A 26,428-nucleotide genomic window follows, 5' to 3' on the forward strand; every position below is an offset into this window, starting at 1 on the left:
AAGATTGAGAAGGCTGCGCGTTAACTATACAAAGTGGTGTGAAATCTGACACACACATCAAGAGGCATGTGTCAAAACTCTCTGTTTTTGCTTTGAGTCTAACCTGTGCTACCACAAGCCTCTCGCCCTCACTCTTATATGTCCTAATTTTCGTCTTCATCGTCCCCACCATCATATCAGTGGTCTTGCTTGTTTTACTGATCCCAAACAAACGATCAGTCTTATTGTCTCCCTTTCCTCTGGTTCCCACCATCATCATCATCGTCCTGCTCTCATTCCCCACATCACCAGGACTTGAATCGGTTTTCCCTGTCACTTTCCTGATGGGATGACAGCAAGTTGCTGCTCTCCCCACCAACTCTGTGACTCTTCCAGGATTCCTCGGCCTGCATTACAGACCCGGATTCTGTGTGTGTACGCACATACTGGCACTTGCATTCCACAAGAAACATGGTTACAGTCATGCCAAAGGGGTTATGGCATACAGAGGTCAACTCGGTTTTATCATGGAAACTACATACATCTTCAGCTCATATAAAAAGGGGTGCAATATTCATATTTGTTCTGTTTCGAATATTTCAAGATGGTTAGGCTCTCAGGGCTGAAGGGATTGCATCTTCAGTAGACTACAAGAGCGTACCAGAGGAGTTCCTCTGAAGAAGAAAGAAAAGATCAAGATCACAGCAACGGGATCATCTTCATCTCATCTTCATCCTCATCATCAGCAACAGGCCCGTGATGAAGGGAAGGCATGAGGTCTACGCATGAGCCAAGCGGGGGCCCGGCCCTCTGTTGTTGTGTAACTCTACACCAGTCGTCCGCATGCGCTGTGTTCACAGATCAAAGGCCTCGGACAGTGCCTGTAATGGTGATAACCGACGACGAGCCTCATCACTGACATCAGTGCCGGTGTCATCATATTAAAGAGCATTCTCTCCCTCTTATTCGTCTATGAGTAACACTGAACAATGAGTGTGTGAGTGTGTGCTAGGGGATTCACACACCAGTGCTGAGCTGGCCTAGTGGATGAGTCACTTTAGCCATAAGTATTGTACCACCTCTGTTCTGTTTCCACATGGCAGCATTAATGTTTAACTCAAGGCGGGAAACATTGACTATGCAGACTCCATGACGGCTTTGGCGAATGGCAAGCTGTCACAATCATTCCAAAGACTCAACAAATCCTGGTATGGAAGGGCTTGCTGATTGCAGGCACACCACCCACTCCTCCAAAGGGCTATGCAGAATTCAAACTAAGCAGTGTTTTTTGCTCCTTTCAAACTGTGACCATCTAAGTCAAGACTTTACAATACATTTGCAAACACACACTGTGATCCCAGGATTTCTTGAAAAAAAAACCCCCAAAAACAACTGCAAATGAACAACCAACCCTACTGCAATATAATATGCATACTATTTCTTTCCTTTCTGACAGTACAGCATTAGACAGGCAAATACGCATGAAAAAGGCAGCACTCCAGTCACTCACAGATGGCCTGAGGTCTGAAATCAAGGGTCCTAATCTATGGGAGCTCTCCTATGGTAAAAGCAATGGTCTGTTGGCAAAGATCTGTTGGCAGAATGCCTACAGCATTTATAACAGCATGCATATAGCACCTTAGATTGGGCTCAATTTGCTCAGCTCAAACGTACAGCACCGTTACAAAATAAATGCAAAGCTTATATTTCATCATGCATTGAATTCATGACTGTAGGAGTTAATTGTAGGGAACAAAGCAATTCAACTACACATTGTGACACATTAATATTATACAAGTATTATATTAAAATCCATAACATTTTAATAAAAATGTGGGCTTATTCAGGAAATAACATAAACAAGCAATCAAGCAAACAAACAACAACAACAAAAAAAACAGCTCATCTTTATATCAATGGCGCTGTACAAAATATTTTTTAAAAGTTTAAATGATTATTCAAAACAAACGGAATTTATATGCATAACCCTAAATATCCAAATTGCTGGCCTTCGCGCCTCAGTACTGGACAGCGCCGTGGTGCTGAAAACGTTCTCTAGAGAAACAGCTGCTTCTGCCCAGACCACTAGCAAGATCCTTTCTCGCGGCGCCGAGTCATCAGCTCAAAATATTATCAACAGATATAAAGGTAAAAAAGGCGATACTGACGTAGATGACTATTTTTGTGGTCCAATGAAATGTAAAATGCGAAAATGGCGTCCCTTGCTAACCAAACAGCTACACAGCCAGCGGTGAAACGTAGGCCCGCTTCACACGGTAAGGGGCTTCAAACCAACGGTCAGACAGATGACAAAAGTCATCAAAGCACGGCAACGCCGTAAAGCGAGCACGAAAAACTACTCGAAGTTTCTCTTATATTCTCAACATGAATCCACACTCATCCAATGCTCTACAACGAATGCACATAAATCACGCCTTGCCTTATAAAGTATTTCACGGCAGTAGTGAGACACCAACGGTTGATTCCCACGACCTGCTAAGCTCCAGCAAATAGTTCAGTGGCCGCTCTTTAAACTCGCGCTAGTGGGTGATCCACGGCGATTGCGCTTACTTTAGCATCGACTGTTCCTTCTCATCTTCTTTCCGTTGTCTGTCCATAACATCGAGGATGATCTTTCTCTCCTCCTCGGTAAGGTGACTCAAGTCCGGCATCTCCGGTAGAACAGCGGCCGCAGGAGGAGCGACCGACTCGCCTCGGGGGCCGAGTGGTGCGGACATCGTTAGGCACAATTGCTAAAAAGATCAACAATCAGCGAAAGCGGACGCTTAATCAGAACATCCTATTTAAATGTACTTTTTTTTCAGGGACATTTTAGCGTGTTCGCAGTCACTTAAGATTATCCTACTAATCAACTATTTTACACCGTCGTCTTTGACACAAAACACGAGGGCATTAGCCGGTTACAGTTAGCTTATGCAGCCCCATCTGTATTTACTACAACTATTAAAATAACCTCGCAATGAGCGCGAACACAATGTGAAGAGGACATGCCACGGGCACTTCATCGTCGAGGACCTTCACTAACTAGTAGCAGTGGATGATAACTAATTCAGTTAAGACAACTAAAGGGCTTTTGGGGTCATCCAGTTCATATAATCATGTCTAGATCTCCCTGGTTCCACACCTGAGAATAAACCGGACACAGCATGTTATCAAGAGAATATAATCCTCGAGTAGAGTAGAGCCTAATCCAGATCTGTCTCACCTTCTCTGTCCATCGACCAGAAATACAGATGTGCAAAATTAGCCCTTGCCTTTTATTTTGCAATCATGTTAGATCTTTCCTAACCCATCGCTGTCATCTTTCATGAAAAGATTCTTCGCATTTTAAAATAAGAGAAGTTCCCTCGTGTTCGGTTTGGTGTCCCTCCTGCTTCCTCCGTATCCTTCCTTCTCCAGGTTGCTAGTTCTTCAAGATTTCTTAAATACACACACACACACACACACACACACACACACACACACACACAAAAAAAAAAAAACCGGATGCAAAGCGGAGGGGCGGGGGGGGGGTCTCACTGGTCGCGGAGGCGGGGCGCCGGCAATACGCAGAGAGCACGGCACCTATAGTGTGGGGGCGAACGAGGGGCAGCGACCCTCGTTCATTGACAGCGAGGAAGAGAGCCGTTTGAAAACACGGACTGGAGAACACTATTCGACCGGGACCGGCGACCTGTCCTAAAAATATCACCGCGGCCACGCGTGCGCGAGAAATGGAAACCGATAACCATTCGTAATACACCGACAGCTGTATTCACCAACAAACCAAAAAAAAAAAAAAAGGGGGGGGGGGGGGGGGGGGAATGAGAATGTCTCTTAAAGCTCCCGAAATCACTTCTAACCCGTGTGTACTTGTGAACTCAGTTCATGTTACCCGCAAGACCAGATCAACTTGACAACTGGCCACGGTTTTTGTTTTTTTGTCGTCCTCCCCCACCGGAAACAATTACCCGAGCTGATCAGTCCAAAATCTAACAGCTGAATTGCAATCTAGGTTATTTGACGTTGTTCGGTTTGCACATCTCCATTAGCCGCCTTCCTTCTGAAACCCAAGGACGAGGAACAAAACGAGTTTACATCACACTGGGCCATCAGAGGCTAAACATAACGGGCGCCTCCGTCAGAATTATGAAGAGCCCTTTACAGACCATTTGAAGACCATCCAGAAGATATACAGCATCTGCTAAATATCACCTTCTCACATAACTGTACATGATGGATAAAGAGTAAAAAACAATGGAACCATTTTATTTTTAAGAATTACCTTATGTAAGGTAGCAGATCAGAAGATACAAGTTGTTACACTGCTATGCATACTGGGATAAAATACACTGACAGAAACAAATTCTACATTGCTATGAATTCCTTTAGGCTTGCCAATCTGTTAACGACTAGCCTTAAAAAGCAAAGGACATGAGTGACCGCAGACTGCTGACAAGATTTGAAGGATGGGATTATGAAGGGAAGATGGAGCATGGAGGCAAAGCAGGGCCCTGATTAAAGGGATATCATGGCATCACCTGGCAGAGCACCAAGGCAATTATCAGGAGAGAGCCAAGCAGGCTTCTCTCAGCGACCGGAGTCTGTGTGGATAACAAAAAGGAAAGCCAGCACAAAAATGATCAAAATAACACAGATTCAATAAATACAGAAATGTGGGGATGATTACATAAAGACCATGTTTTATTTCTCCAAGGTTGGTGGGCAGGTCAGGTTGTTGCTGTTGCAGAAAACTGCTTAAAAAGTACCCCAGAAACATTTGCTCAATACGGTCACAGAAGCAAAATAATTCAGAGTGAAGAATCAGGAGTTGCATTCTTTTACCATCAGGTTCTTTAACAAAACCAAAACCAAAATCCTACACAGCTATGACTGCTGTAGCTCATGTTCAGTTAGTCCACTATAAAGTATGGAAAACTGCAATGCCGACTTTGGTCAACAGGACGTCTCGGAATGGCAATGGCAGGGAGAAAAGTTTTTTCGCATGTTTTTGTGCACAACTGAAGCTCGTCCGCGTTATTCTACCACGGTCACCACGTGCTTCTCCTTCTCGGTCACTATGGGAACAGAGCCCGGCTTGCTGTGTTTGTGCACGTTTTGTTCTCTGAAAAAAGCAGCGAGACAAAGAGAGACAATGAGAATGATGCATGACTCAAACACCCACTCATTTCCTTCATAAAACAGGAGTTCAACAAACCAAACATGCAGAAGCTTACTGATCAAAATGATAAAACACTATACATAAACATTTAAACCAAAATAAACAAGTTAACCCTACCGTCCATGAAGATATGAGAGAGAGCGCAAACGCTGAGTCATGGTTATACACGACCAACGTAATAAAGTAAACGATGAGGAACAGGGGAAAGGTTGGGCAGGATTTCACTCCATATTACTGATGTTAACTGGATATATTACATGAAAAACATACTCCACAAACTCTGAAGTCAGCAGATTACATTCTTCAGCAACGTGTTTGCAGTCAGTGGGACAGAGAGCATGAAGCTGGTGAAATATTGCAATTATCCTGAATTATCATTTAGTTCGTTCTACATCGAATTATCGTGATGTGTATTTTCAATCATATCGCCTAGCGAGTGGTCCTCCCACATGGCATTGGGAACAGCGTCACAGCCACATTCTCAGCTCTACTACTCTTGTGGATTTAAGCTGTACTTAATTAATAGGTGTTATTTAAAACTGCATTAGAAATATAAGTTTAATATAAAGTAAGAGGTCAAATTAATTTCAGGAATACTGAGCAAAAACAGATGTAAATACATCAGCTTCTCGGACAGCATCCATTTTTGCAACAGGCTTCTCTCTGTCTGCCAATACAGTGGGCTAAGGGGCACTGCCCGGACTTGGCCCATCGCTACCACTCATGTAACAACTGCGCAGACACTTTTGTCATAGCTGGCTCAGGAAAGCTTTGGTGAATTGTGGAGTGGGACAAAAAGCACTCCTGAGTCAGCTAAATGGGGGCGGAGTTGAGCGGGTCGCTTACTTCCTGCGACGCGCCTCCTTCATGTCCCGCAACTCTCGCTTCTGCTTGAAGATGTCCCGGGGGAGGTGGCGGTGGTGGGCGATGCGCCGCACCTTCGGGTGGTTCTTGAACTTTGCCTTCAGCTTCTGGTTGTACTGCACGGCTGCCTTCTCCCTGGAGGTGAGCTGAGGGTGGAGGAGGTGGGGGTGTGGTCAAAGGCAGAGGAGGGGTGAATAGAAAAGGTGCCCAACACTGGTGAAAAACAGGAAAGTACAGCCTAACCCTTTTGTCTCTTGGCACAGCCTGGCATATCCAAAAGGCTTTTGAAAATGTTCTTTACTAGCAAGATCTGAAGGCTGAGATTCCTTCCGATCGCAGAAACTTGTTATGGAAAACGCTGCATGGTAACTGCTTTTGCTTAAAACAGTATAAATAAATAAATAAATAAATAGATAGATAAATCACCAATAAATCAAAAACAGCTTATCCCTCCATGTGCAGTTTTATTTTGACAAATGCACAGGGGCAGAAGACAGTGGGCTTCGCGTCTGGGTTCTCTCCCCTCTCTCGCTGCGTTCTAAAACTCCCATCCCACTGGTGGAGCTGATCTAACACAGTCTCCACCAAAGGCTTTCATTCTAATTAAAAGCAATGATTTTTTTTTTTTCCCCACCCAAATTTAATCTGTTTTAAGGCTAATAGTTGCTGACGCTGGTGCAGGCGCACTGGTGGGACCCGTTAAAGCTTATTTACGACGTGCTTTACAACGGTAACGCGATGACGAAGATGAGCACCACAAGCCTGTTTAGTAAGTGGACCAGAAATATTAGCCTTAGAAACATGTAACCCGGTAAGCCTGCTACAGTAAATTCGATGTTGAAGGAGAGAGATGTTGCTTTTAAAACAATCCCCTTTGAACAAAAGGGAGCAGTAATAAAAGCACTGAATGCATGAGACTCAGCACGAGCACAACAGAACACACACAACTAGTTGGCTTGGGTTAAAAACAAAATACGCAAGCTTTTCACACGAGCATTACCAGGTTGTGTGTTATTTCCTTATTCCAAAGTTGTAATATGAAACATACTGGACTTAAAGCCAGTCTCAGTAGACCATGAGTCTCTCTAAAACATGCGTCCGATAAAATGATAAATGTGAGATAAAATGTTGACTTTTTAGGCTTTTCCTTTGTCACACTACCCGTCTCCAAAAGGACAAATCTCAGTTGCTGACATTATGTAAACCGTGCATAAGAGCTTGTTGAAAAGAAAAGGTTTTGGGTTTTTTTTTCCTTCTTCTTCAACTCTGTGCCACATCACAAATGACTCAAGTTAGTAGACAAGACTTCCCGGGAGGATTTCGGGCCCTCGGCCAGAGAACTCTCCAGAGGCCTTCGCCTTCAATGAGCATCTCCGCTGGATTTAATTAAAAACTCTCCTACTCTACAACTTGACTGTTTGATGCTTCATTATTTTCCTCGACTGGACCGCTCTGAACAACCGGATGCTCAAAAGTGCTGATCGGTGCTCGGCCTGTCGGGCCTCACTTTAAGTGCAAGGCATCAGAGTAAATCTTACATAGTGCGCAAGCAGGCCAGTGAGGCGCCGAAGGCTCACCGCTGCCAGCCGTGCCAGATATGCTGCAACCCAGGGCCGCCCGTGAGGCCCCTGGGCCAAACACAGTCCTCTGTCTCTGGTGAATGGCTGTTCCTGACCAAATTTGCAACATGTCTATGGTCCCCCAAGTTTCCACCTTTGTCTAGTTCTTTATAAGGAGATGAACTGCTTAGGAGGATGTTGGGAACATGTGGCAATGGGTTCCAGTAAATTTAAATATTTTATCCATCTTAAGTCAAGACCACTGATGTGCTTCTAGACTGCTGGGTGATGAGACTGTTTATGTAGTTACTTGTTTACTTGCACACATTATAGATGTTTCAGTATCTCAGTTGCGCAAAATGTCTGCTTATGACAATAATGCTTTTTCAAGGAAGAAGGGTTTTGTTTTATTTTCTGGTGCTGTTCTGTTTGTGTGCCCGCGCACGTGTGTTGATTCTATTACATTAGTCATAAAATCACATTACAACACTTTGATGAGAGAAGCATGCAGACGGGCCTTTTCCTGGCGGGAACATGAGGGTTGTCTGTGCCATGAGGCTACTTATTGAAAGTGATTCTGCTTCTTCCTGAGCATCACTAAGCTCTTGGCAGTGGCTGCTACTGTTGATCCTGGCAGGTTCTCTCTACATCTACAGGCTGGGAACTGGCACCAAGCCCCAGCAGAGCCGAAGCTCTCGGGCTCGTCTCAGAACCGAAGAACATCAGGGACGGAGAGGATCGGCTTACGCTCGCTTAAGCCCTCGCCATCGACTTACACCCGGCGGTTTCTGTCTGTTTTATTATCGTCACCGTCACAGCGCAAACAGGCCGTTTGGTGTTCGCTAGGTCAAAAGGAAATGCTGATTTGAGGAACTGAGTTTCAGCCTAAAGCCTTACTGCTCTGGGCACTGTTGTCACGCTTCCAGCAGCACGGCACATTTCTCTACATCATATACACCGGCTCAAAACTCGCCGCTCTACAAACCTCGGCATATTCCACAGAGAACAGCCCGGCTTAGTGGGGTCAGCTGCCTCGAGGGGCTGGAGGCTCTTACCACTCCCAGCTTCTCCGAGGCGTTGGCCTTCCACACACGGATGTTCATTTCGTCCGAGCCGCTTAGAACGTACTTGTTGTCCGCCGACCACCTCACACAGATGACGTGCTGCATGCGCTTGGTGTGGTACACCTCCCTGTGGAGGGACAGGACAGGATTGGAGGAGCCAGATCAGAAACACTTGAGGAGGCGGCGCATGACCTGTGCTTCCGAGAATGCTCGTGTAGACATTCATGATGTTCAACCGCGACTGTGCTAAAGCTAAAGTACCTAAATTACTGTTTAAAAAGGAAGTCAAAGCAATCATGCACTGCCCAAATGAAAAGCAGAATGGGTATGACTCGGTGCAGAATCGAGTCCAAGAAGGCACTGTCCAAGCTACACTGCAACATCACTGCACTCAGAATATTACAAGTACCGAATTTCATACTGCAACATCCATCGCATCGCCCATCACAGGAGCAAAAGCCGTCAGGCTGGAATGAGTGTGGTGAGGTCACGTTTAATAGTCAGGGTCACGTGACGCGTGTCTTCTAGCTCACCTGCTGTGACCTTTGTCCTTGGGGAAGATGCGTATGGTCCTGTCGAAGCTGGCAGACACAAATTCCTTCCCCGTAGGTGAGTAGTCCACATCCAACACGGCAGAGACGTGGTCCATGTGCACCGTCACTGGTGTCTCCAGATATCTCATATCATATGTGTACAGGCTACCAAAGAGAAAAAAATAAATCACTATCAAATTACCAGTGACTCGGCAAATCTCTCTGAAGGAACAGTCAAAAGTAAAAGTCCCAGAGACTATTAAACTGGTTATTATCATAAAGTACTAGAGAAGCGTGCTATTCACTAAAGGAACACTTCATGCAAGATTGTAAAGTAGCAATTAATGGTTGCACTGCACCTTCTACTCATTAGAAGAATGTTGGTATTTTGGGCAAAACACTAAATAAATGTACTATACACACAGTAGTAAATGCCTTACTTGTAGTCTTCATTGGAGCATGTGAAATTGTAAGCCTCCATTGGGTTCCAGCAAAGTGTGTTGCTTCTGAGTTTCATTATGACCTGAAATAAGAGCTCAGCATCATTGTCTGCTGTGAGCATGGCAATAGCCGCCAAGGTCCTGCATCTTAAGGGTGGGCAACCACCACGCTAATACCTTTTTAAGAGGGGTGGACTCTCTCATGTCATACAGCACGATACTCCTGTCCGAGGCACAGCTGGCCAGGAGTTCAGTCTGCGGAAACATGAAACAAGTGGTTGTGTTTAGTTCCTCACATCACATTTGAAGCTTAGGTAACTTATAGTCAGCAGAGCCTGAATATAAATATTCAAGAAACCCATCGCACTGTTCTGAATCTCTACATTAGATCTACAATACAATATCCTACAGGGACATTTTTCCTCGTACACAATAGAGACAAAGGGACATTTTAAATAAAACACTTTTAATAAAATGTTAAATCGTGCAGGTGTGCCGAGAGCGGCCTCACCTCTACAGGGTTGTAGCGCACGCAGCTGAAGCTGTCCACGCCCCAGCTGAAGGAGCGGATGGGGCTGGTTCTCTGCTCGTCCCAGATATCCACCGTCTGGCCGCACGTGGCGAACGTGCCCTCGCTCTGGTGGTGGTCAATGCCCGTGTACACGGCCTGTGGGGGAACGGGTCACAGCAGCAGAGCTAGTGCAAGCACGTTAACGCAGCTCGGTCCCTTCTGCCACATACGGACGGAGGAAGTGGACTACTGACACTAACTTGTGTGATGTGACTCCCAGTTACATTCTAAAGAATGCAACGTCATGGGGATATACGAATCTGCATATTGTAACTGTAATGTGACATTCTTTTGAAATTGTTAAAGATGCAGGTTGAATGCAACATTGTTTTGGATGCAGGTTGAATGTAACATTGTTTAGGATGCAGGCTGCAACAATCCACTTTACTTCACTGAAACAATTAAACCTATGACACAGACTACTACCTCCCTTGACTGATTTCATCAAGAAAAGACTAATGAAACACATAAAAAACCTCTAATTTTAATTACTATACAACTGTTGTATCTGTCAGTTACTTTACCTGTCTGACAACTTATCAAACAAGTGTCATTTTAAATCAATCATTCTTATGATACAATACCTTCCCAAGAATGGTGTTCAGGGGCTCTTCCCGCACCCTATATCCAGGGGCCTCCATTCTCCATTGCTTGACGGTCTTATCATCTCCTACCTTCAAAATGTAATGAACAGAGTTCTCTCACCATTCACAACTGCAACATCACTTTATCTCCTACATCCAAATCAGTCTACGGGTCATTTCCTCACATGTAAGCACTGCACACCACATTTCCCATTTAGATACTACGAACATCTGAAGACAAAGACGGTACCGTAAAAAACGAAGTCCCGCAGAATCGCGAGCATATAGCCCTCACGAAGCCCTCGTGGGCCGGGATAGTACGCAGGCACTCCCGCCTGCTGAGGTTCCACACCTTCACCTACAGTGGACAAAATCATTGAGAGACACCAAAGGGCTGGGGGGGTACGGGGTTACACGTTTGAGGAGAACCAGTGTCCTACCTCTCCGTCACAAGCTCCAGATAACACAGTGGACAGACTCTTGGCATGCTTAGCCAGGCAGCTAACGCCGTCTCTGTGGCCGCCCAGGGAGGCCACGAAGGGTTTCGCGAATAGGCGCTCCATCTTGGTGGCATTCAGGGCTCTGGTGTACTCTCTTGGTACCTCGAATGGATGGAGAGTGCGGTCATAATTTCTGGGAACTTAAGAAGAGAGGGGAAAAAAAACCTCTTTAGATGACAAGCTCTACATTGAACAAATAAAATGACAGATAACATCTTAGTAACATTGGCTGGAACCTTGACAAGTATAGTAACACGTAGTTCTCGGAATACGCTGGGGGCAAGGCGTTTGGTACCAGACACATCCGACTAGCTAGCCAAAGCTATCCTCGATTGCTAGCTCCATGCACACGCAAACTATGCCATTTTACGTGTTAATATTTGACCCATATTACGTATTAGCTAGTTTACGTATTAATATTTTACCTATTTTACCCATTAGCTAGTTAGCTAGCTAGCTAGCATAAACACTTAACCAGCTCACCACGTTGTATATCCCGTGTTGTCTCGCGAACATAATCGTCCGGATTCCTACAAAGCACTTTCACCTTCATACCTCTTTATTTTATTCATATGTCTATGGGTTGCAAATCTTTGCACGGCGAGAAATATACAATACCGAGAAAACCACACCACGACCTTAACATGTGTTTATGAGACGCGAAAACATGTGTCGCTCTCTCAGCTGACGTGTGCGGGTTTTGAGATGAAAGGGCGAACTGCTGCCACCTTTCGCTGGAATAATGGGGAAATCATTTATTATTAGAGGTTAGCTAACCTCATCGAAGTGCTTGTTTAAAACAACATTCAAGGTAGTTCCCAAACGTCAAACATTACTCGCTCATTTTAAACTGTGATCAGTTTTAGTCTTTCTTTTTTCCCTTTTTTTAAAAAAGCTAATGTGGGAACCAAAACGTTAGGGGCGCTATACCAAACTACTGTTTGCAAGCCACGTGAACTGGTGTCACTGGTGTCGGCATTCGTCTGTTATAGAATGGAAATATTTGGCAGCACATTTGATGAATCTGTATTTGAGAAATCGCGAAATAGAGCTTCATCAACAGTTCCTTTTTCATATAAGGCAAAGTCCTGCGAGCCAAGGGTAGGAAACTTTAGCTCCATTTGTCACAGATTTCCTTTATTTTTTAGCTAACCTTATGCAGTCTGACTGGCTGGCTACGCTACGCTAGTGGGATACTAGGTTCAAGCCTCTTAGCTAACGCTAGCCAGCTAAGTTGGTTGGCTAGATAAATAAGGAGACTGCGTTTCTTTTTTTTCTTCTTTTGGTGTAATGCCTTTGAAGATAAGTTGTGTTATAACAGAATTGCTGTCGGTTATTTTTCATCCGTTTCCTTCACTTGTCTGCTTTGGAATTAGTGGTTTTGTTACAGTGAGACATATGAAGATGCTGTGGAGCAACAGAAAACCATGAAGTTTAGGGCAGATCTTAAATATAGAGAAATGCGATATCAGGTAACTAATAACTGAATTAATTAGCTACGCGTGACTTAAAAAAAATAATCCTATACTCAGTTTTGTCATAGTATGTCACGTATGTGTCAGTTTATATTTGTTTCTTTCTGTTTCCAGAGTGCGCTGGATGACTACACGGCTTGTCTGTCGTTGGTGCCCAGTAGCAATCTTTCTGTCAAAAGAGACGTCTTGGAGGGTATAGCACGATGCTACAGTCACCTCGGGCGGACAGAAGATGCCCTGGAGACCTGTGACAAGCTGGTTAAAAAATAGCTAATTCTGGCTTGTTTTGTTGTTGTTGTTTTTAAGCCACACGCAACCTGTGCTGCTTTTTAATGCCTTCTTGATACAGATCTTCTACTTCTGGCCTTTTGAATTGGCAGAGGAAAGAGGCAACCAACACCTCTCACCTGACCTGCATCCTTCAGCTGGAGCTGAGCATCCATGAGGGCTGTGGGGATCTCAGGAGCAGCACCACCTGCTTGCAGGAGCTGTGCTCTCTTCACCCCTTCAACCCATGGCACTGGCTGAAGCTGGCTAGAAGCTACCAGTGTCTCCTGGAGTACCCCACCCTCTCAGAGTGTCCGCGGAAGCCTCTGGAACCCCAGGCCTTGACGCAGGAGCAACGGGACGTGGCCCGGTTGCAGGCCTGCATGTGTTTCATTAGAGCAAGGTCTGTATGTTTAGGTTGCCAGTGTTCAAACGTTAGAGGACCACACACTTTTTTGGTGCGGACGTGAATGGATGGATGCAGTATTGCAGAATTGACGTCCACTCTTGGCCCACTCCATCCAGGCTCCTGATTGGAATACTGAAGATTCAGCAGTTTTCATTCGTGCTGGAGAGGAGCAAAAGAGCCTTGGAGGATGCTGAGGACTCTCTGCAGAGGTTGCAGCTGGGAGAGAGAACGATCAAAACTGTCTCTGAGGTAAGGCATTATAGTGTTGGTTAGGACCACATGATACAGATGAAAATAATGCTACATACTGTGGTTACAATGTGTAGTGCAATGTAGCCTATTAAAATGTATTGGTCGAACCCTGTATGTGTAATGGTAGAAGCTTTATTATTTTGATCAAAATCATATACACTTGTTGCATTGTGTGAGTGCAGTATTTCATCAATTCACCCACAAAACATTCATTGGGAAGGTCTGAGATTGTACAATAAGAACAATAAAAGATTTTGAAGCCTTCTGACATATCAGTATTACCAAGACCATTTTTACCTTGGTCTGACCCTAGTGCTTGTTGATCATGAAAAAGCATTGGTAGTAATAACTGATACCTTCTCTGGTCTAATTTGAAACTACTAGCTTTAAGCTTCGTGTTAGTTATATAGTGCTGTAAATTTCTGTAAAGCTTTAAACTACATATGTAAATGTCTGCTCTGGTGTTGTGTATGCAGGTGATGTCAGAAGATCTGAACCCAGAGAGAATGCGTGAGGAGAACCAGGATGGGGAGAGTTTATCTGGCCTTTCCATTATAGACTTTGATCAAAGGTGGTGGAACAAACTATATGCACAACTGCATATGTCACAGAAAATGGATTCATCTGCTGATGACATATAGCAAACCACCTGAACACAAAAGTAAAAGAATGTATTTAAATATATGTGTACGATGAAGATTTTAATTACTTTGTATTGTGACAAATGTATTTTCACAAATATTTTAAATGTTTGTGGTCTATATATTTATTGATCATGTAAATATTACTATCATTTTGTGGGGCTTTCCACAATTTAACAGTACAAATATGTAATATTTGATGTATTCCAGCAGTCAGCTGATATTTTAAATGAATAAACCATTTTTCCTCAAGTAAAGCTGATTACTTTATTAATCAGTTTTTGTCTCAAGACAGGTGTGGTTCAATTTTTCCAAATGTCTCAAGATACTAAATCAATAAATGACAATATGAACATGGCAGGTGAGACTCCACTGGTCACTGATATCAGGCGGGTACTAGTACATCTAGAAGATGAATTGCAAATAAATAAGAAACCTCTTCTTATCTCAGAAACACAGGGTCACCCATTACGTCGCTAGTGAATGACAATCTCCAAACGAACCAGGGAGAGTGGTGTTAGTTGTAGTTTTTAAGGTGCCAAGGGAGGTTCAGTGTTCAAATTTCTTGGAGAGAAACACTCCAGAAGGGCAAGCTGGTGGACCAAGCGGAAGCCAGAGAGATGCCTGCGTTTAGAATGGTGCCCGCGTTTACAGTGATGCCTGTATTTAGAGTGACACCCGCGTTTTAGTGCCCAAGAACAGCTGTGTGTGCAGGGGTCTATGAAATGTGTGGGAATCCTGTTTCTCGAGCTGGGAGAGGTAACTGGCATTTCCCTGTGTGGCTAAGTTGGAGTTAGTGCATCTGAAGCATTTAGGGGTCTATGAAATGTGGGAAAAGGCTCAAGACTGTTTGAATGTGGTTGTTATAGAGATGTATGGCACTGGCTTTGAGGTAGCAAATGGCTGTCAATACTGAGTGGCAAAAGATTTGAGTCTGTTGAGAGAAGCTCTTGTGACTCTGGTAAAACTTACAGCAGAGGGGATGAAAAATGTTTGTATGTTCTGTAGATTATATTCCTAGGTATTATCAAAATTAAATATTAGCCTCTGGTGTGTTGGCTCACAGATGCTCCTGAAGAATTTGATTAGCTGGATCAGGTGTGTTTGAATAGGGTTGCAGGTATGTAGGGCAAGTCTCCACCTAAGTATAATATTCTTACTGTTTTTTTTGTTCTAATGAGCTCCTACAGCAGATCTTTCATACAGACTGAATTATGAGTGGAAGAACATTTCCATCCTGTAGGTGATAACTCTGTATCAACCAGTCAATCCATGTGGTGGGCTCCAAAGCATCAGTGGTGTTTTATACCTGTCTCAAGCAGCTGTGAAACAACATTTGATAAAACTTTGGGAGCTACTATTGAGCCAGTCATTATCTATCTGTGCAAATGGGCGTGATTGCCCACTGGGGGGAATTCCTAGGGCATTTGTTCATTGGCTCATATGACCAAAATAGTTAAGGAAGCACAAGATGTAGGTGGTGCTCTTCCATCATTCACCAGCAAAGTGGGCCACCCAGTTTTCATACTCAGCCTTGCCTTCCTTAAAGATCTCGCATGATGTAACAAAAATGCATTCAGTCTGGCTTTAAACATGCCATGTCCCTTTGGGACACTTCAGAACAGCACATCCAGACCTCTGACTTATTTCACATGTCATTATCTAACTAAGTTATTTTGGAAAACTGTCAGCCTGAAGTATGGTTTCTTCTTAAGGTTTTGCACTGTATAATTACATTGCCAGTGGGAGGATCAGTGCCTGGTGTAGAATTTAAGCATCCTAATTGAGTCACTGAGTCATAGACGAGTTAAAAGGTTCGTGTCAAATAATTACTAATGTGCAGTACTGGGTTTGTCTAATGTCAAGTTTCACAGTGATGTCTTTGTCAAAAGAGTGTTTGTGTAGTTGTAGAGTTTGTGTAGTTGTTTGTTTTAGTCTTTTAAACAAACTCAAAACCTCCTTTACAAACACACACACCCATCATGGTATGCAGAAGGTTTTATTAAATGAAAATGAGGATTAGATTAAATGTAATGAAGTACAATCAATTAGCATGAGGACTTAAAACCATATCTAAGATGTACATGTCTGTCTTTTGCATTAAGTCGATTACATGTATAAAGTCACATTAATTTGCAAGGGTCAGCCCTCTTCCAAAAGACATCTTGCTCCAGTAGCTTTGTCACATAACTGGCCAGAGCGGCTTTCTTATGATTTGGCAGTGCAGTGTTCAGCACCTCCCTCAACTTGTGGAAATCCATAGTCTCTGGATGGAGTGCTGACACCAGAAACACATTCTGTTTAAGACCTAGCTGCTCCAGAACCTCCTCGGTCCATCTCCTCACCTCTCCAGCTGACGCCTCAATCAAGTCGGCCTTGGAGAGCACCAGGTAGCAGCCTTTCCCCAGGGATAAAAGATGCTGACATAGCTGGATGTATCTTAAACTGAGTCTCAGAGGTGATAACAGGATGTAGACGTCACAAATGGGCAGATTTGAAGGTAATGCAGGGTCTTGGTGTGATCTCCAGCCATCGGGGGGTATCTTCAAGTTCCCTACCCTGCCCCAGCCTGGAAGATCCCACAGAAGAACATTGGAACATTCTGGGTAAGGTTGTGCCACTGGCTCCTGGGTGGTCTCAGTGACCCCAGTGGAAGCAATGCCATTATCCCCGTTCAGCAGACCCAGGAGGGAGTTGAACAGGCTGGAGCTGCTACAGCCCGTCTGCCCGAGTAAACCCACATCCAGCCGGAAGTGCTCTAGGGCAGTAAGGACGGACAGCACCTTTGATGGATGGTCGGTGACATCTCTGGGCTGGAACACCTCAGACATTTGATCCAGGTCTTCCTGGCATGTCTTTTTGATTCTTAAGGCGTTACATACCAGGGGTCTGTGGAGTAAATGTATTGAACATTGAAAAAATTAAGTTAGAGATGCTGGAGACACATTTTCAAGGTCATTCATTATCTATTAGATTCAAGAACATCAGATTCTGCAATTATGTTTTCATTTTCTGAGAAGAGCATAAGCATGCATGGTGTTAATTACATTATTACATATTCACAGACCAACTGACTTACGATGTGTCGCTACTGGGTGTTTTAGAAACTCTAAGTTCCCTTGTTATATTCACCAAAAACTGACTGAAAGCCTTTTTACGCAATTCAGGATATGCTTTGTTTAAAACTTCTGCAATCTCTTCCAACTTCAAGAGCTTGTTAACTTCTGGAAGGCAGCGGTCCTCTGAATTCTCTACCATCTTGTGTTGCTTCTGCAACTCCAGGCTGCGAGCTCTCATTCGCTCCCATTCACAGGTTTTGCAGGGTCCTGAAGGCTTCCCAAGCACGAGATCCCATTCATTCTCAGCTCGAACCAGGTACAGGGGCTTGTCCTTCTCACGTTGCTCCATGGTCAGTCGCAAGTGGTCCTCCTGGTGAAGTGCGGTTGAGAGGACCACCAAAACATCGTAGTTGTTCTGAGCAGAAGCTGAACCACTTTCTACCGTCCAAATGCGAACATTCGCAGCATTAGGGTGCAAGTACATGGGACTGGAATCCGAACCCTTTTCCTCAGATTTGCCATCTGCATATCCTGCACCTCTTATGCATGTTTTCTTTTCACTATGGAACCAAGCCGCTTTGTTACCTGCCGAGTCATGGTTTACCTCTTCTTCATCTTCTTCATTATCATCATCCTCCTTCTCCCCCTCCTCTTTTTCTTCATCTGTTTCCCCTTTGTCATCCTCTTCCTCATCCTCTTCTGGTTCTTGGTCATCTACCAATCCACAGATTGTGGCAACAAGCCTATTGTTGGCCTCCACTGTACCTCCAGTGACAGCTATGTCTAATGGGAAGCGGTCGTAAAGTTCCAGCACAGCTACAAGCCTTTTCTCAAATCCACCTGACTGCAAAGAAAATCTCCACGGAGCCAACACAGACTTCATCTGTTCCTCTGGAAGCTTCGCCTCCATTGTCTGCTTGAAGAAATACACAGTAAAGTCACTGAGCAGCAGTTTTATTACTAGTGTCGTAGCTATTGTATCTGCAACCTTCCACCAATGTCTGTCAGTACTTCATTCACACACTAAAAAAAGCTATATATTCCTGTAACATAGAATGGATCTCACCTATGAAAAAGGGAGAACAGCAAACAGTTGTCCGTATCTCAGCGCAGCTGAATTCGAATGGATCAGCAGACCCAACAGACTACACTAAGTCAACATGTCTGGCAGCAACTTCAGGCAAGAAGTGCAAACGGTCCTCCCTGGGCGTGTAAGTTTACTTGGTGTGTGTAAACGACCTCAGCAAACATAATGGCCTGAATTAAGACAAGATGAGCCCATGAAGTGGCTTGCTTTTTAAAACTTTTGTACAGTTGGAAAAGAAAAAAAACAAAAAGGAAAAAAAAAAACCACCATAAGATATTGTAAATTTAAAATACACTTAGAAAATATGCACATACATACCATACAGTTGTCACGCAATGAAAAGAGAATATCAAGAAAGGGCAAAACCACGCCATTGCAAAACAATACGTTTGTAAGATTTAGACTATAAAATGCAGCAAATAGTTCATTGAAAATAGCCTGCAGAGCACACAGCTTGATATACTTCTATGAATATATTTTATATTTTCAAGACCAAGAATTAAATGTCACTAAAACATTGATGAGCTGTCAAACCCTACAACTATGGTAATAGCATCTTTAGCACAGTCCATCAGTAATAAGGGTTTTATCATTGTCATTATTTGTCATAGAAATGCATGTATTATTATGAAGCCATACATATTTACATTTTAGGGTTTATGGTCAAATAATATAATCAATCAATTTTGTACAATTTTAAAGGACAACTGAAAATATTAAATGCTTTAAAAGTACTAAAAAATGAAAATAATCTGAAAAGAATAAACCAGTGGAGAACTTCTCTCAGTCAGGCAGGTGAGAGGAGCTCCTAATTATTTAGATCTACAGTATGTTTTACCTGAGAAATATGCTGCCTGCCCTCTAGGGGAGCTCTTTGAACGAGGTAAAGGTAAGCAGTCGCCTAGGGCCCCCATCAGGCCGAGGTATTAATTATTATTCTTCATTCAGATTGGAGTTCTGACACACAGGCTCAGTAAAATATGCATAACTCTAATAGCGCTTTTAGTGAATCATATCAATTGGCTCAGCTCTTCAATAAAAGCCGACTCTTCATTTACTTACAGTGATGTTTTTTTTGTTTTTTTAAATTTGCCAATATTCATTTACAAAAATAGCAAATTAAAATGTGAGCGTTAAAGAAACATTTCATTTTTTATTGCTAAATTTTAATCTAAATCTAAAGCCAGATATGGATTATGAAGTTTCACTGGAGGTTCTGGTTGCACTTCAATCAAGGGAGTTACAAGACCTAAATATTTCACTTGTCTTTAAAAAAAAAAAGCCTGCCTCTTCAATACTTACTTAAAAGATCCAGCTTAAAGAAGGACACATTATTAGTAGTGGCTATAGATAGTCGCAACGGGGGATGGGAGGTGACGATGATGGGGGGATTAACCCACTACTATTTTTAACCTAGAGCTCCCAAAATCACTGTACTACATCCGCCCCTGTTGCACAAAGGATGAATACAAGTCTGTTAGACTTTGATTGTAGAGTGAATTTTAGATCCACAACCTAGCAACCATTACTAAAATATGTGAAGCAAGTGAAAAAATAAAGCAGAAACAAGACGTACGTCAAATGTATCTGAACTAGAAAAACACGATTAGAACGAACGAAACGTTATGTGGCGCCAGTGAGTGGCGCCATCTGCCTTTTAACCAGCATCCACTGGGGAAAATTTACTGGGTCAAGCACTGGTGACCGCTCCAAAATCCTTTTTAGGACGTCTTCAAGTTCTCTGTATGTCTTTCCAGTGGATCATTTATTGAATAGAACTAGAATATTAACAGCCGGATCTAAAATAAATTAAAGATTTTTTTTTTCGTAATAAAGTTCTGTTCACACATTTTAGCGTGAATGCTATTAATAAATCAGCGTTATTACGCTGAAATAAATGTTTTTCTACTTTAATCACAATGCTAAACAAGGACATATAAAAGTCAAAGTCTATGTGACGTTAGGAATCATCACGGGCGGAACAGGTTTCAGCCTCAGCAGGTGCGTTCTTGTATGAGAACGGTCTTATATGATTCACGGTCTTATATGATTCACGGTGCCATATATATATATATATATATATATATATATATATATATATATATATATATACACACACACACACACACACACACACACACACACACACACACACACACACACGCGTGTGTATTTTTAAATAAAAGGTGGAGAAAAAATAAATTAAAAGAAAAACTAATTTAAAAGATCCAACAGTTTTTAAGACCATTACAATAAACGTGAGCTAATATATGCCTAATTATAATAAAACAATTTATTAAACCAACAATTATTTATCTTTAGCTTGTGATAATCAGTGTTGACAATTTATTTAATAATTCTCTTGAAATGAGTAAGCGAATAGAGCTACACTCATGTCTGTGCCTCAAAGTATTGCTCTCCCCTGTTTTAAGGCTAGAGGAAGAACTGGTTTGCTGACTCTTCCACCCTCCTGTTTTATGTTGAGTAATGGATGGTGTAAACAGGCCTCTCCCCTCTTCATAGATCCCAGTCCATACTTTTCCGTAGTAGTCACGATTTGCGCTAACCATCGTTCGGTCCGGGGCTCGCGCCACTGAAGCCGGGAGAAGATATTACAGAACCACTCCAGCCATGGCGAGCCAAGGGGGCATGACCTGCTTGATAAGCTTCCTCATCATATGCAATGTGTTCTCTGCTGTAAGTGCTGTTTCTTAGTAATAAAGTAATAATAAATATAATAATAACAACAATAAGAGTAGCTATACATAGTTAACATTCAATTTTAATTCATAACATTTTTCCTACTATTGACATTTCTAATCTCAGTTAAAGAGCAGAATGATTTATCTATATATCCTCTTTAAACTGTGTTAATTTTCAACGACTCATTTCTGCTTAGAAAACATTTTCTGGGGATTTATAAGTACTTTATATCTTTTCACATTGCATTCTCTTATATTGCTTATCTCCTACATTACTATCACTGGAAATGTCCCAGTGGTACACCCAAAAAAGTTAATGCTCTTACAGTGACTGAGCTTGAGGGGGTCCACTAGCGTTAAAGGACACTACATGTGTTATTCATTAATGCATACTCAGTTCTGGGTTTTTAAATAGTTTTTGTGTTAATGGAAATGTTCTTTTAATACAATGATATTTGTCTCACACCAGGCAGCAGGACTGGCATTATTTGCACTGGCTATTTGGGTGACAGTAGATCAGTATAAGCTGTACCCGATATCTGCAGTGTCAGGGAAGAATGACATCTTTGCCGCTGCCTGGATAGCCATCTTCACTGGCTTCGCCTACTTCTGCACCAGCATCTTTGGCGTTTTCGCTGCTGTGAAAATGCGTCGCTGCCTCATGCTGACGGTAGGGTCCTGTGTAGGACTGCGAAAGGGTCTGACAGTTTTACTCACAACAAAAACACACTATAGGCTACACACTGCAGTCATGTACTTGTGGTGCGACATATATTTCTGTCACGCTCATGTTCTGTTCCTGCTCAACAGTATCTGATCCTCATGTCCATCATTTTCATATTTGAGTGTGCATCCTGTATTGTGGCTGTCACCAACAGAGACTATGTAAGTGTGCAATTGCAGAGGGCATAATAACATGGAGTTCTCAGAAATTATTTGTCAGCAATTTGATATAGTTGACTTCATACAAAAAAGACCACACAAAAAATACAAAAAAAACCAAACCCAACCTTTTTTGTATTAATGGAACACTATTGCTAATCATGAATGTTAGCATTTTTAGGTAAACTTTAACCTTTGACCTCTTCTTCTGTCCATGTTAGCTGGTTGGTAACAGCAACCTTGTGAAGAATCAGATGCTACAGTACTATGCGCAGGATAGTGACAATGGAAGACAGATCACCGTCACATGGAACAGGATCATGCAAGATGTGAGTGCATGCTATTCCAGAACATTCTCTGACTTTCTTTGAGCCATATTCTATGCCACTTGTCACTATAAATGGTTATATTTCAGTACATTGTACCATATAGCCTGATTGGACTGGGTTTTACACACACAGTCTCAGACATGACACAGCATGTCTGACCCATCAAACTCCAGGCAGTGAGTGAACTGCTGTAGAGACTTGGTGTGTGGCTGAGACAGGAGTCAAAACTTTTCTGCAGTGGGAAACAGATAGGGTAATATAACTTAACCCCCAGGGAATTACCACTCACTGTAGTAGAAACATTTATTTATTAAACACTTTACAGGTTGAGAATATGTTCCATCTGCCACTGGGCAGTTTGCGTTGGCCATCTTCCAGCTCTACATCATTGTTAGGTTCGTGACCACACGTGCATATTTTAGGGTGGCAGACTATTGCTGGCCAGACTACTGTGCCACGTAGTAGCGTAACGCCTGTTATTGTGCCATTATAATGTCAGTGCCACTCCTGTGTTGAGAATGGTTCACCATCCAAATTACATCTGGCGGGCAGTGTTCCTGTAGTAAAGAACTAATCAGCAACAGATAAGCTACAGTCTGTACAGCTTGTATAACTATAAAATGCATCTACTTGGCTTTGTGAGAGTAACACACTCACCTGACAGATGGACACTTGGTCAATGATGTATTAATTAATATGTGTATTGCTTTTAAAAACCTGTTTGTTCACATAGTAACAATCCTACATTTTAGGTTTTGTATTCAAATCTAGTGGCTACTTACTTATCAGCAAAACTATTCCTATATTATCTAAAAATGGATTTCTGTCCTATGTGACTGTCAAAAAAGCCTTGGGATCCATCACCAAAAATACATATATCTAGCTCATACTGCACTTTTTAAAAGTCCTGACCAGTTCATGCAGATATGGTCCACTTATCTGTCTCCAGTTTCTGCTTGTTCATACATGGTGGGAGCTTTAAGAATTTTGTGGTGTGCCAATTTCTGTGATAGATCCAGGATAGTTCTGCCCCTTTTAAAATTTCTTAGATCCCTACTTTAGTACCCCATATTAATAAGACTCATGCTGCTAAACAAATTTTCATTGTGGTTCAAGTGATTTATCTTATATGATGTCTCCTTTATTTTACAAACTACTTTGTATCTCAGTGCACAGGATGGTGTAAAACAAACCAACCATCCAACCAACCTCAGGCCAGCATACATAATAAATTATATTAATTCATCTGTTTCTCAGGTTCTAAATCTAAAAATGTAAATGTCCGCAAGTAGGCACAGATGGACATGAGGCACCATATTCTAACAGTAGTGTATAGTCACCATGATTAGTGACAATATGTTACACTGCCAAGTTTGACTGCTAACTGGTCACAATTCAATTAAAAGAACAGGGAACACCAGAATCTACGAATCTTTAACGTCGTTTTCTGAGTAAACCTGGATTTATATCCCATCATTTTGAACATGCAAGCACAGAAAACTGGATTAAAACGTTTTAATTAGCCGGTACATACCAACACATCTCACCTTTTAATCTGTCATTTTTTGTCTAGTAGTATACTCGAGTCATTCATTTGCAGCAAGGTTTAAGAAGAGATCTCTTGCTCCAAGTGTTAAATGTGTACTTTAGATATGTGTAATATATATTACTGTATAAAACTATAGATCTGGCATTTATTAAACTATAGAATACGATATAGTAGCCGGCTGCTGATATACTTTTTTTTCTGGTTTATTCTCTTGTTTATCTTCCTCTATTTCCTTATTCATTTTTTCCCCAAACGTGAGAAACAGCCTTCGGGGAAATAGCCTTCAGGCTAACTAAATGATGCGCATTAATGTTCGAGTCACGTTACCTTTCCTGCCTCTGGGTCAAACGTTAAGCCAAGTCAAATGTATTTATATGGAACCGTACAGCAGGCACATTCGTTTCACGACTTTAGGCGCAGTGCTGTGGGACAGACTCCCCTCTGGACTGGGTCCAGTACAACTCCACCTTCGGCCAGCTGTACGGCAGCTCCACCCCCTGGCCACTGCAGTGCTGCACACGGCTGAGCATCTTCAAGGTGGCGGACCTGCAGGACTGCGTGGAGGGGCAGAGCAGCGCCGTGTTCACCCAGGTAACTCTACACCGTCTCAGGCAAAAAGACGGGCGTCTCTGGGTACTGTGGAAACACGACTGATCTTCTCACACACACACCAGTTCAAGTGTGTTTTCTGTATCAAAATGTCACATCATTACCGTGAACATGTCCCCAGTCACAACACTGATGGTTTAGTTACGGTAATAATAGCAAAACCGAGACAATTCTGGTCGCCGATACCATGGCGGTTAATGCTGTGTTGCTCACCCCTACTCGGTGGCATATTTTGCCTCATGTTTAGTTATAAACACACGTTAATGAGAGTCCTTCTTGCACTTGACAGTTGATATTTAAATGGTCATTTACAGGGCTGTTTTAACTACATCCAGTCCATGTTGTGTCGTTATACCTGGGCATTGAGCTGGTACGGCTTCTCTGTACAAATGTTTGTGGTGAGTATTTCATCAAATATGCACACAATAAAATTTTTCTAACGTCCTTTATGTCTTGCCAGGGCGTCCGCACACCTGTAACTGATACAAGTTTAAACACTTCACGTTAATTTTCGTTATAACTGCTGAATTTCTGATTGCAAGCCATCAAAAAGCTGCAAACTGTCCTCGTCATTCGTAATATAAAGAACGCTAAAGCAAATTTACTCATGGAAGCAACTGAAATATTGAACATGTACAAGTACTGAAAAAAGGTGCCACAATGTTTGTGTGTCTGTCTTTCAGTTTTTTCTGTTGCTGATCGCCATACTGTACTATATTCTGCTGGAATAACACCACTCAAGTGATGCTACCACACACGCTGACGAGGCTAAACCTGAATTGAACCTACTCGGCGTCTATAATAGGGACCTACTGGGTTGCATTTATCGACTGCTGCTGTGAGCATCTTTGATCTCGGAGCAAGGGCACATCTACACCAGCTGCTTTCACCTGCTGTCACCATCCATCAGTACTGCAGCCACGAAGACCTTCATTCAATGGACAACTCGCACTGCACAGCACGTAGAAGAAACAGCGGAAAATTCAGTATGTTTGTTTATTTATCCAGTTATTCCACGGAGGCGATCAGCCGAGATATGTTTGGTACTGTCTGATTTCCACATGCATTTCGCAAGGTGCCATCAGGTGATCAAACGCAAAACTAAAGGAACAAAAACCCGACCTGCTGATTAGTTACACTGAAGGTAACGGGAAAATTGTGTAAACTTAATTTCGCGCCAAACTATAGCGTTAAGATGCAGCACTTTTAAACACGCTCTGTGTGTTGTGGTGACATGACTGCTTTTACTGTTCGTTTTTTTTTTCCTTTTCATTTTAATAACAACCAAACCGATACTAAAAAAATAATTAGGCGTATAGATTAGACTTTTGTTTGTCACATTCCAGATCAATTGCTACAATCATCGCATTATTTATTAGACATTACTCTGATGCAGGAGTCGGCCTTTTCCTCTTCTGTTCATTTTCAATTTGGCACAGATTTGCTCTTGTATTCCAGGATCAGGGATAAGAATGATCAAATATACGCTGTATTTTACCAATTATTTTGTTGCATTTTAATGTTTTTAAATAAAAATAATAAATGTAAGTGCCATTTAACCTTTTCATGTCCACGTCCTATTGGACGGGTTTCACTAGGGCGACACGAATCATTACGCCCAGTAATCAGCCTTAACTTAACAGACTAGCTCAGCTGCTCATGTACGTATGTATCTGGGAGTGGATCATGTGACGAAGCAACAGACTCGTTTTACAAGATGCTTTGCCAAAACGAAGGAGGCTCGATTAAAAAAAAATAAATCTCGCATTACAGCTGCTGACAAAAGAAAGAAAGAAACCCCCCTCCAAACACCCAGCACCACCCAACACCTCCTTCAAGCTGTTCGTCAGAGAACATCAACCAGGGGTAATGCTACCTTACATCATGAATA

The 26,428-nt window shown here is 42.5% G+C and overlaps 5 protein-coding genes across 6 annotated transcripts in view; 2 read left to right on the top strand and 3 right to left on the bottom strand.

Annotated features, from left to right (window-relative positions):
• Positions 1–3,362, bottom strand: part of LOC113577058 (regulating synaptic membrane exocytosis protein 2-like) — a gene marked incomplete at its 3' end in the record, with an annotated part of 53,506 nt that extends 50,144 nt beyond the window's left edge. Inside the window, exons 1-2 of the mRNA XM_027009511.2 lie at positions 3,206–3,362; positions 2,551–2,732 (exon numbers count right to left, since the gene is read on the bottom strand). Of these exons, the coding sequence (XP_026865312.2) occupies positions 2,551–2,717 (167 nt within the window). The remainder of the gene's footprint in view (positions 1–2,550; positions 2,733–3,205) is intronic.
• A 1,303-nt stretch (positions 3,363–4,665) lies between these two features.
• dcaf13 (ddb1 and cul4 associated factor 13) lies at positions 4,666–11,971 on the bottom strand. Of its 2 annotated transcripts, none has more exons than XM_027009501.2 (11): positions 11,760–11,971; positions 11,217–11,416; positions 11,027–11,134; positions 10,777–10,866; positions 10,133–10,288; positions 9,799–9,876; positions 9,622–9,704; positions 9,182–9,346; positions 8,570–8,775; positions 6,008–6,171; positions 4,666–5,104 (listed from the first exon to the last, which is right to left on the bottom strand). In XM_027009501.2, the coding sequence occupies exons 1-11, from the start codon at positions 11,827–11,829 to the stop codon at positions 4,901–4,903; spliced, it is 1,524 nt and encodes a 507-aa protein (XP_026865302.2). In that variant the 5' UTR covers positions 11,830–11,971; the 3' UTR covers positions 4,666–4,900. The 2 variants fall into 2 exon arrangements, with proteins under 2 accessions (XP_026865302.2, XP_026865303.2); XM_027009502.2 differs by having other exon boundaries at positions 4,919–5,104; positions 8,640–8,775.
• A 263-nt stretch (positions 11,972–12,234) lies between these two features.
• On the top strand, positions 12,235–14,577 carry zgc:101716 (uncharacterized protein LOC492784 homolog). Its single transcript, XM_027009503.2, has 6 exons — positions 12,235–12,377; positions 12,653–12,748; positions 12,866–13,009; positions 13,132–13,421; positions 13,544–13,676; positions 14,156–14,577. Exons 1-6 carry the CDS (start codon positions 12,270–12,272, stop codon positions 14,318–14,320), a joined length of 936 nt encoding a protein of 311 aa, XP_026865304.2. The 5' UTR covers positions 12,235–12,269; the 3' UTR covers positions 14,321–14,577.
• Positions 14,578–16,392: 1,815 nt separating this feature from the next.
• Positions 16,393–17,863, bottom strand: zmp:0000000951 (interferon-inducible GTPase 5). The gene is made up of 2 exons (XM_035526460.1): positions 17,400–17,863; positions 16,393–17,209 (listed from the first exon to the last, which is right to left on the bottom strand). The coding sequence occupies exons 1-2, from the start codon at positions 17,861–17,863 to the stop codon at positions 16,444–16,446; spliced, it is 1,230 nt and encodes a 409-aa protein (XP_035382353.1). The 3' UTR covers positions 16,393–16,443.
• Positions 17,864–21,091: 3,228 nt separating this feature from the next.
• upk1a (uroplakin 1a) lies at positions 21,092–26,029 on the top strand. The gene is made up of 7 exons (XM_027009530.2): positions 21,092–21,163; positions 21,638–21,838; positions 21,979–22,053; positions 22,272–22,379; positions 24,343–24,519; positions 24,852–24,935; positions 25,221–26,029. The coding sequence occupies exons 1-7, from the start codon at positions 21,098–21,100 to the stop codon at positions 25,266–25,268; spliced, it is 759 nt and encodes a 252-aa protein (XP_026865331.1). The 5' UTR covers positions 21,092–21,097; the 3' UTR covers positions 25,269–26,029.
• The last annotated feature ends 399 nt before the right edge of the window (positions 26,030–26,428 follow it).

This window comes from Electrophorus electricus, chromosome 5, assembly GCF_013358815.1.
Source record: "Electrophorus electricus isolate fEleEle1 chromosome 5, fEleEle1.pri, whole genome shotgun sequence".
Taxonomy (NCBI): Eukaryota; Metazoa; Chordata; class Actinopteri; order Gymnotiformes; family Gymnotidae; genus Electrophorus; species Electrophorus electricus.